Raw genomic sequence first — 11,367 nt, forward strand, 5'->3', positions numbered from 1 at the left:
TCAACCAAAAATTATTCAGCTGTTAAATTTAAGTACACAATTAGATAATACCAATTTAGATCAAACAATTACCAAGCAATGCTTAATTTTGTTCAGTCTGTGGTGTAAAAAGGTTGCATTAGGTCACAGTTTACTTTATTTTGCTATACTCACTTACATAAATGAAATATAGTGTCCTGCACCCACTAGTAAAAAAATATAAAAAATTATATCTGGTGTCTGAATAATTTTTGGTTTGACTGTGGATTCATTCTTGTTAAAACTACAAAGTAATTCAGTCAAGAGCATACTCTCTAAGACGGGTATTTTGACATAATTTTGTATGTATTTGTCGGTACAAGAGCAAGAAGAGGCAAATTTCGGTGTTCAAGCGCTTTGAGACGCGCCTCTCTGCGTGCGCCCTGTGCGCACAGAACACCGTGTGCGGGTGCTGAATTGGGCTCTTTCACGTCTTTTTCTGTTTGCATGTACTGATTTGTTGCGCAAGAAACAATTCTTGTTATTATTAGCAATGTTGAAAACAGTTGTGCTGCTTAATATTTTTTTTTGTGGGAACCATAATAACCTTTTTTTCCAGAAAGTTCAAAAGAACAGTGTTTATTTTAAATATAAATCTTTTGTATCATAATAAATGTCTTTACTGTCACTTTTGATCAATTTAATGTATCCTTGCTGATAAAAAAAAAAAAAATTTACTGACCCCAAACGCTTAAACGGTAATGTGTGTTACATTTCCATTTGTTATTTACACCAGGCACACCGAGTGAAAGGCACACCACCTTTCACTTTGAGCAAGGAACCAACATTTTTGACACATTGTTTTATATCAGACATAATTAAACAGATTCTGCCAAATAAATGTCTCAGATTTCCCCTGTGCTCAGTATTAATTTTTTATTCATGAATTTCAATCCCCAACTCTCTCAAAATAAATTGTTCCTTCTTCTTTAAGATGAATCATTCATGTTGTTGTATTCCTCATTTTTAAAATCACTTTACATAAAGGTGTCTGCTAAAAGAAGAAATGTAAATGCAAAGCAGAATTCAAAGAAGACAAGGTTTTGGCTGGATCCTGCACTTGTTTGGAATCAGTAAAAATTGCAGACAGTTCAAAACCTTTTATCTGAATTTTTCACCAAGTGGAGAAAGGACAATAGTGTTTGATCTTTTTCTCCAGAGTCTGAGGTGGGAGTTGTTGTGCAGTTGGCCATGAGAAATATCACACAGCAAATCATCAGAAGCGATGCAAATGCAATGACAGTTTCCCTCCATTTGAAGTGAGCATAAGGCTCTCTCAGTGGGAGTTGCCCCCCTTCCACGAGCATTTCCATATCATGATACGCATGTATATGTTTTTTGTGACACTGTATTTCATGGCTCAGTGTATTTGAAGATGGATACTGAGTGGATTTTAGCCTGTAACTAATCCATCTATTTCCTGTTTGTTTCACTGTTTTTGTCCAGGGTCTTCACGATGAATGTCAGTACCTCTTTCAGCCTCAGCTCATTGTTCAGAGGCTCATTGGGATTTCAGTGCTGTATCCTGGTTACTTCATTGACCAGATGATTCCTCTTCACAATAGATCTGTACTCTACAAGTGAGTGATTATTTCTAAGATGAAATTAAGATGCAATATATCCACACACACACACACACACACACACACACACACACACACAAAATCAACAAAAATTCAAAAATTATAGGAATAGTTTACGCCAAAAGGAAAGTCTGTTGTCAGTCAGTTTTTTTCCCCCTAAAAGATTACTACTTTTATCAATACTTTTATTCAGCAAAGGTGCATTAAACTCAATAAAAGTGACAGTAAAGACATTTACAAATAATTTATATTTCATATAAATGCTGTTCTCTTGAACTTTCTATTCATCCTGAAAAAATGTATGATGGTTTCCACAAGAATATTAAGCAGCGCAACTATTTTCAACATTGTTAATAATAAGAAATGTTTCTTGAGCACCAAATTAACGTATTAGAATGATTTCTAAAGGATTGAGTGACACTGACAATTTAGCTTTGCCATAACTAAAATACATTTTAAAATATATTAAATAGAAAACAGTTTTGCTGTATTTTTGATCAAATAAATGCAGCCTTGGTGAACACTTCTTTTAAAAACATAAAACAATTTTACCACCCCAAACTCGGAACGGTGAACGGTGGTGTAATCACCCACATGTTATTTCAAACACTTAAATAAAACCATCTTTCAAAATTGTGAGCATTTCTACTCTGTTGTCATCTTTGCAGACTTTCACACATCTTTCCTGATCAGACACACGAACGCACACACCGTGCAAGTCTCTCACCTTTTCTCTCCCTCATTCTGCTCTCAACACTTTACCATTCCACACACATCCTTTTCTCAAGCCTCCCTCCATTTCAGGCTTCTACTCTCATTAGGTTCAGATATTAAAGCTCTCCTCTCAATTAGCAAATAAAGTCTTTCTAAATGAAAAAGAGGAAAATGGAGGAGGGAGAGGTGATGAAATGCATTCATAAACAACAGGGTACACAGAAAAGACCTTGAGCACTGGACATTATGAAGATGGGCTTTTTTGTATCATTAAAAGCTGGTTTTCAGCAGTGACACTTAGGCAGCTGCTGTTTAATGGATGTCTGGATATTAGTATACACTATTTTATAGCATATATAGGATATCTGCCACATGAAATACTGTGTAGGAAGAAATAGGAATCATCTTATATGTAATAAAATCTAGTGGACTATGTTAAATATAGTTATTATGCATAGCTCTTGTTATTTTGTTTGTCAATTAAATAAGAATTTGTAATATTCATAATAGGACATACTATTTATTCAGTTGTGAAATATAAAACAGTACTGTGTAAAATTGGAAGAAGGGATAAATTAACCATGCAATAAATGATTTTTTTAAAATTTCAAAGACCAAGTTCATATTCCAAAACACTTTTTTCCCGAAGCGATCCAGCAGATCTGTAAACAACTTGTGTTCTGTTTGATTGGGCATTTGGTGTGCTGCTCATATTGTTAATTATCAAAAACCAAAAGACAAAGCCAATTGTGTCATGGCCAAAAATGTAGATATTATTTATTTATTCTAACTTCACAGTTGTTCTCCATCTCTGTTCAAACTGAAAAGGGCGACTTGCATTTGTTTCCTGATTAGTTGTTATTGATGTAGAAAATTAAGACGGAGAGATATCACTTAATTGCTGTATGCATTTTCAACAAGTTTGTTATAATAGGCTGAAGTTTAAAGTTCTCCTGAGAGTACAAAAACACATTCCTGTTTAAATGCTTCCTTGGCATTTCGATAAGCATACTAGTATTGTTATACTGCATCTCATGAGACAATGTCTACAGTCAGTGTAGCTTTCAAGCAGATGTCCTCTACATTTCTTTCCCTTGTACCTGGCAGAGTGTTCATCCCAAACTACATCTCGCGGGTGAAGGTACAGCTTGTGGACTGCAATACAAAGAACAGAAGCGGGGAGAGCTGTCCGGTTCTGCTGAAGATCCGCTCAAGGGCCCCGCCGGTGCATAACTCCAGCGCTATGGACTGCAGAGAGAACGTTCCCTGTGAGCTGGAGGTCCCGCTGCCATCCTGGGAGCAGTGGTACTATATTTTGGTGGAGCGTTACCTCAGTAGCTCAGATGTCTACTTTCGTATTGGCATTCAGGTTAAAGGTAAGAACTTGTTTTAAATTCTAATTGGTATTGGGTTAATCATAGTTTCATAATCAATCTGATCATTCCTTCCTCCACAACAATCACTCTGTATTCTCTATTTCTTTCTGATTCTGTTGTCTAGGGCTTTTCAAAGCCTTTAGCTCTGTATGAACATACAATAGCCCCAAAAACTATTTGGACACTTGTGAATCCTAAAAAAAACGTCTGAATTTCTGCAAACAATTTATGAGGTTTTTTTTTTCTTTCTTAACTTTCATTTTCCTTTTCTTTTTTCAAAGTGATTTTAGTGAATGTGTGAAGTTCTCCTCTAGTTCACACAGATATATCATACTGAATGTGTTCCACAAAATTTGACAACCAGAATATACATTGTGTCTTAGTTTTTAAAAGCATATCTATTGTTTTATACTTTGATCCATATACATTTTTTAAATATTTTTTTAGTAATATTTATGATTGTTTTGCTTAAAAAGTCAAAACATATTACATTATATTTCCTTAAAATGTTATTGTCCAAATATTTTGGGTCAGTATTTTTGATAACATATGTAACATTCTTGGTAAGTAAATTACTATTATCACTATTAACAAGTTGCTTATTAGCATGCCTATTATTAACATATTGGCTTATAAAGCACATATTCTGCATGACCATATTCTACATCCCTAGTCCTACCCAATACCTAAACTTAACAACTACCTTACTAACTATTAATAAGCAGCAAATTAGGAGAAGTAAATTACTATTATCACTATTAACAAGTTGCTTATTAGCATGCCTATTATTAACATATTGGCTTATAAAGCACATATTCTGCATGACCATATTCTACATCCCTAGTCCTACCCAATACCTAAACTTAACAACTACTTTACTAACTATTAATAAGCGGCAAATTAGGAGTTTATTGAGGCAAAAGTCATAGTTAATGGTTTGATAATGGCGAGAATTGGACCTTAGAATAAATTGTGAACATATTTTTTAGCAAGTTAATAATGTTAATCAGCAATGATGCAAAACTGTTTTCAGCATAAGAAATGTTTCTTGAGTACCATATCAGCATATTAGATTAATTTGTAAAGGATCATGATCATCTTAAAAATTCAGCTTTGTCTGAATAAATTGATATTTTTTGCAATATTACTATTTGACTGTATTTTTGATTAAATAAATGTAGCCTTGAAAATAAGAGAAGTCTTTTTAAAAACAAAAATACAGTAAATAGTAACCGACCTCAAACTTAGAGTAGTGCACAGTAAATGTCACTTGATTTGGTATGATATAATGAATGACATTTATTCATGAAAACTTACAAGTACATTTCTTTGGGTCCACTGTGTGTATAATGTTTACATCATCTGTTAATCTGCAACAGGTAGAATTTAAGGCAGTAATCCATATTGTAATGAACCCATAATACAGTACAATCAATGTTTTGGTGTTCTGACATATCATTTACCATGGGCTTTCCGCCGGCAACATAAAATCACACTATGAATAGGCCCACCTGGTACCATATTTTCCAGCCAGTGTTTGGGGGCACGTTACTGGATGCCAATACATTCTCTGATTCATTGATGGCCTGTAGTGCTGTAGGTTGCGACAATCCCAGCAGACTCCAGTGGAAATATTTTAGTCCAGCACAAATGAGAGGGCAACAGCTTGCAGTTTTAATCCGGGCTTCATTAATTCTTCATTGGGATTTATCATTACAAATATTACAGACATATGGCTCCTAGTCACTGTTTGGTTTGAGCATTGCGAAGAATTGCATTTGAGCATATTAAAGCTACCTGGAATGCATTCTGACTTCACTGCTGGAAGGGTTTTTACAAAGGCAGGTGTTCTCATGGCCCAGGTGGAGTTGGGAAATTAAAGTGTGTTTAGAGAGAGACAGGCTTTGTTATGAATCTCTGTGACAAATTGGAACCTCGGTGGGCTCAGATGAGGACCCTGTCATGGATTGGAGCCTCCGCCTTTTATTCTGCCTGATGTTAAAATGAAGTGTTGATGAATTTCGTACTTTTCCGTGTCTTGAGTCCTCGTGATAAATATGGCATTTGGGCTGCTCGCAAAGTGTGAAATAGACGGGGGACTCAATTCGGTCACATGGACCGTATTATTGCAGCATCGGGAAGTTGCACGCTCACTTTAAAAGACTCGATTTGAGTCAGATTTGCTCATTCTGCTTAAATCTGAACGTTGTTTCAAATTACACAGCTGTTGTTTACGGTACGCGCATATGACCTGATTTTCCCAGAATGTCTGATTGGATCTCAATTTTAGAGCATTAAAATATTATCACTAACAACTTTAATGACTTTCCTGTCAAAAAACACCTCCAGTTTACAAGGTCAAAATTGAACTTCCCTCCTCACAAGAGTTAGCAAAAATCCCCCACTCTGCTTCTATCAAATCTACCTGGTTCTCTCATTTTGTGTGAGGTTTCTCTGTTCGTCTGTTCCCCTGTTTTTCCTCCACGTCCTGCGGTGTAGCAGAATCCCGGCCTTTGTTACAGCCTTGATGCCAAGGGATGTTGCCGCTGATGGCTCGGTAAGAGGGGATGAAGAGGAGGGCCATTGATGTTCAATGAGGCTGAACAGTCTCAGACCAGCTTAGATAAAGCACTCACAGGGGGAAACAATTGGCCATGATGAGACGGTGTACCTGCGGAGAGCATTATCTGTGCGCGTAAGGAGCGGAAAAAGGAAAAACCTGTCTAGCAAGGACTTATTGCAGTGCCGTTCTGTCACATTCAATGCTGAGAGTAAATTTTGTCACTTCAGACTATTTGCCGCATTCATAAAGGAGGAACGAAATCCCTTTTGCTCGATGAATTTGGGCTGTCAAAAGATTAAAACATTACAATAGATTAAAAACATCACAATTTTAGTTTTTTTGTTGTTGCAGATTTCAGTTCAATTCAATTTGTTTAATAGGAATTGTTATTACAAAGTTATTAGGAATAGATTTGCAAGTAATCTCACATTTTCTCATTCCTTTTTAATGCATTCAGTCCTTTTTTTCATGAAATATCAACATAAAAAGTACCAAAGATTTGTACTACTAGCCTACAGCAGTCCATGGGTTTTTCTGCATTAACAGTGTATTTGCTCCAAGGTGATTTTTCATATTTGTTGTTGATTAAATTCTTCCATGCAAAGATTGCAGATGAATATAAAAAGTATAACAGTCACAGTGCAGGTAAAGTGAGACAATATTTTGTCACTGTCTTTGTTCTTAAAACATGATCCAAATGGGCACATCAATGTCAATGCACACTAATTTCAGATGAAGTTAATGCAGATTTATAGTAATGGAAGAATGTACACGTAATGATGGATGATTATGATTAAGTATTCCACTATACCCGTGTTCACCCTTCATTAGTACCACTTATTACTAAACGTAGCTAATCCAGTGACCCGAGAGCACTGCAATCAAGGTAACTATTAGACATTATCTAACACTGTCATTCATTTCTCCTCTATGCTATTTTTCACCAGTTGTGATGGTCAATACCCTGCATCACATGACCTTGTAGTATCACCTGTGTCTGAAGGTTTTGGTCAGCGTTTCTGTCAGCCTTAATTCAATTATTCTGAACCTAGCTCCCCTTTCCTTGATCAATTTCTCTGAACTGCAGATACTGGCTGGCTGCCATCCCTCTCCCATCTCCCAAGGCGGTATGACCCTTCATGTCCTTCCTTTGCCGTTTCTCTACACCATTCAGTTCTCTTGATATTCTTAATGGAGAGAATAGATTGTTTATAAGTTCAACAAGAACCATCTGGAGTTGCTGTGTGTGTGGAATTCATTTCCTTGTGTTTATTGATAAGACAAAAAAAACAAAAAAACTAAACTAAACTGATTAAAATTCTGATTTTATACGGTCGTCTGATGAACTCAACTACTCTTATGGTGTAACCTAAACGATTATGAAATGACTGTATTACTGTACCAGTAGACGTCTTAAAAAGATTACAATTTTTTTACTTTTTATTATAGTGATGTGAAATTGGGCAATGGATTTGTTTCAGTAGACACTGAATATTATTCTCGTAATGGCTTTGATGTATGGTCATTCTTCTCTCTGTGAGATACAATAATTTCTTCATCATCCGAGTGAGTCATATCCAGAACAAAACAAACAGAAACAGACAGAAGTTAGACAGTGAGCATTGTTCCATAGTATGTTGTTATTTTGTAGGAATGTTGTTGAGGTCTATATCTGCTAAAAAAGACATGTTGTGGATGTTCAGTTGATCTTTTATATCAGGCCTGTCAAACACATGACTAGTAGAGGGGTCAAACTTGGACTGAAGGATGATTTGAAGGGGGAAATTAAATTATGCTGAAAACATTCCCGTTCACTTATTTCCATAATAAATATTAATTCATACTCTGATAAATTAGATTTAGTAATTTCCATGTGCTCCCTTTTGTTTTACACCAAGTTCTGTGGCTGGTTGTATAAAGTCTTACAGGGTAGTCATCTATTTTTTTTCTTTTAGTCGTGACTATTTTAAGTTAGTTACATAAAAACAGAATGGTTTTAATTTGAATCTAAAAGGTATATTACCTCTAAGCTAAATGCTAGTTGGTTAAACTTCTTTTTAAGACAAAGTCTTAATATAGTGGCTATGTTTATTCAGTTGGCCCTGGACTTTAATTCAGAAGTGTGTTGTGCGTATTCTAGGTTTTTCAAATATAAAATTGACATAAGGTGCACATTTAGTTCACTCTGGCCAGTGTAAACCAATAAATTGTCATTTTACAAAAATGTCCAATCTTGAATTAGTTTGACACCCCTGTCTTAGATAATCCTCTTTGGTTTTTCTTTCCTTTTATAGTAGACTAGCTCGATCTAATCACCAAGCATGATTTTACGTAGTTGTACAAAGCAGTAATACTGTAGTAGTAGTAATAGCAGTACATGGTAGTAGCTCATGGTGCTGCAGTTTGAGACAGTTTTTTTAAATTTTTTTCCAAATGTTCTTCCCCTGTTGCTGTTGGTGACACCAAATGGTCATATTGATAGTGTCATTAATTGTGCTAATCACTCATGAGCTCCAGGCTTCAGGGAGTCCTCTTTGTTTGAGAGACATCTACAGAGCCAAATTGAAATGGATCCCAGTCGTGGGATTTCAAAAGCAGTTTCAAAACAATGAGCTGCAAATTTTAGCCCCCAAACTGCACTTTATCACACAGCTGTAATTGAAGCGTCAACAGAAAGGGTTTGGGGCTTTAGCCACACTTGCTATTACTGCAGACCACCGTTGTTGGGAGAGCTGCAATTCAAATATGAGATTTTACATTTTGCTTGATTTTTCTGGTGCTTATTGGACTCCATTTAGCCCTCAAGGAGACGAGAAGGTTAAAACACAATAAAAGGATGCTTAATTGAGACTGATGTGTTTTTATCAGCATTAATGATGAGTTTCAGTGTCTTAACTTGGTGATATGACTGTTAATAGATCTAGACCCTCCAGAGCTCCGAGGACTGGAATGAGCTAATTCAACACTGAATGAAATAACTACATTCTCTACAGAGGCATATTTCTCTTCAGTAATGGCATCAGCACAAATGTGATTGGGAACCGTTACGCAAAATGGAGAACAAATAACGTAGTTAAACATAATTGTGTTTTCGACGAGCCCCATTGTTATTGCTATTGATTGTTTAGCTGGTCTCATGAATATCTGGAATTTTCTTTCAGGTTTAACTTTGGTTATGGTTAAACAATCTTTAAGCTAGCTGTAAATTAAATATAGACATATTTTGTATGATAAATCTTGGTTATTTGACCTTACAGCTCAAGTGTGCTATGATAATGTTCAGTTACATTTTCTAAACAATGAATAAAAAGTTCAAGAGTGTGACCAATATTGAAGGGCTTTCTCACTTTGAGGATATTGAAGCTGTGACCTTCTAACACAGCATTTTAAATGCAAAATATAGTGTAATTTTGCCCGCCGGTAGCCATGACTTCGCAATGTCCAACCTTCATGGAGCCATAAACCAATTTCACACAGGGAATTGCATTTTTATTGACTTTTACATTCTCTACAATGGGCATGAAAAGCAAAATGTTTCAGATTCAGGGCTTAAAGGGTTAAGTTGGATCTATACAGGTGCATCTCAATAAATTAGAATGTCGTGGAAAAGTTCATTTATTTCAGTAATTCAACTCAAATTGTGAAACTCGTCTATTAAATAAATTAAATGCACACAGACTGAAGTAGTTTAAGTCTTTGGTTATTTTAATTGTGATGATTTTGGCTCACGAGTATCTTGTGTTTTGTGCTTACAAGTTAATGTCTCTAAACTGCCAATCTTGTTACTGTGCTGATTAATAGTGTTTTCACTATATTTTGATTTTATTTGGATTTTAATATCCAGTGCAGAGTTGATGTTATACGGCTCGTTCAATGAATCGCTGGCCGATTCAGTTGATCAGCCGTAAAAAAGTGATTCTGTTCAAATTCCCTATAAAATCTAAATAAAACATTCCCTTTGAGCTAAGTTTCCCTTACAGAATGTACATGCAAATGTAAAATGGTCTTACCACCAAAGAATGAGAAATATTAAATATTTTATCCACCTAGATGGCATGTAAGCTTACTCATAGAAATAAATACTTCATTTTAAAATATCACACAAAAATGGATTATATTAGAGTTACCTCTAAATGTATATTTTAACGCGTTTTTGCAATATATGGCGGGACAAATGCTGAAAACACCTCTGTTTTCTAAATAATCTTTGACAAATTATGTTCATAGAAATAAATACTTAATTTTAAAATATCACACGAAAATAGATTTTATTAGAGTTATCGCTAAATGTAAATTTTAATGCATTTTTGCAATATTTGGCAGGACTTTATGACTTTAGGACTTTTGGACAGGATTTATGCTGAAAACACCTCTGTTTTCTAAATAATCTTTGACAAATTATGTAAAAAATGTTAAAAAACCATATTATTATACTAAACTAGATGATTACATTTTATTCCACATTAATTGTCCTGTATACAATTATATTTTTATGAAAAATACTGGGTACGCCAATTGACACAAACCAGTTACACCACCTGACCATGTTGCTTTTACAGCCAAAGGCCATTGTTTGTTGAAGAAATTGACACTGAAAATCAAGCATGACTGTCAACAAGTTCAGCTGAAGTGCTTTTTTTTTTTAAATGCTAAAAAAAAAAAAACTCTGTCAACACGAAATTATCATAGTGATGAAGAGTGAACTCATGTCTTATATTGTAATTACAGTTAAGAAACAATATCTGACAAGAAATCATCAGAGTGATGAACATTGAACTCATGTCTTGTATTGTAATTGTAATTTTTGTATTGTAATTTCGTATTGTATTATGGCATCTGTTGGGGAAAAAGGGGCTCTGTTATATCATATTAATTATAAAATATCAGAAATTTTATGAATTGTATTTTACAGATGTAAATTGTAATCTTTGGTTAACATTTCTTATCTGTTACGGGGCGAACGAGACATGAGACTTGCGGATCCATTTGCAAAGGTTATCCAATAACACGAACTAGAGTTCAGGCGAGGTGCAAACACAGTCCGAAACAGCAGGCAAAGGGTTAACTCAAGATAAACAGGCAAAAATCAGGTACCAGGAAATCAGAAAACACG

At 35.1% G+C, this 11,367-nt stretch overlaps 1 protein-coding gene across 1 annotated transcript in view; it reads left to right on the forward strand.

The window, feature by feature from the left end:
• The window catches only part of LOC107746867 (uncharacterized), a gene marked incomplete at its 3' end in the record, with an annotated part of 128,422 nt that overhangs the window by 73,450 nt on the left and 43,605 nt on the right, over positions 1–11,367 (forward strand). The window contains exons 4-5 of the mRNA XM_016561196.1: positions 1,465–1,598; positions 3,423–3,691. Of these exons, the coding sequence (XP_016416682.1) occupies positions 1,465–1,598; positions 3,423–3,691 (403 nt within the window). The remainder of the gene's footprint in view (positions 1–1,464; positions 1,599–3,422; positions 3,692–11,367) is intronic.

This window comes from Sinocyclocheilus rhinocerous, unplaced genomic scaffold (genome assembly GCF_001515625.1).
Source record: "Sinocyclocheilus rhinocerous isolate Xijiao unplaced genomic scaffold, SAMN03320098_v1.1 scaffold468, whole genome shotgun sequence".
Taxonomy (NCBI): Eukaryota; Metazoa; Chordata; class Actinopteri; order Cypriniformes; family Cyprinidae; genus Sinocyclocheilus; species Sinocyclocheilus rhinocerous.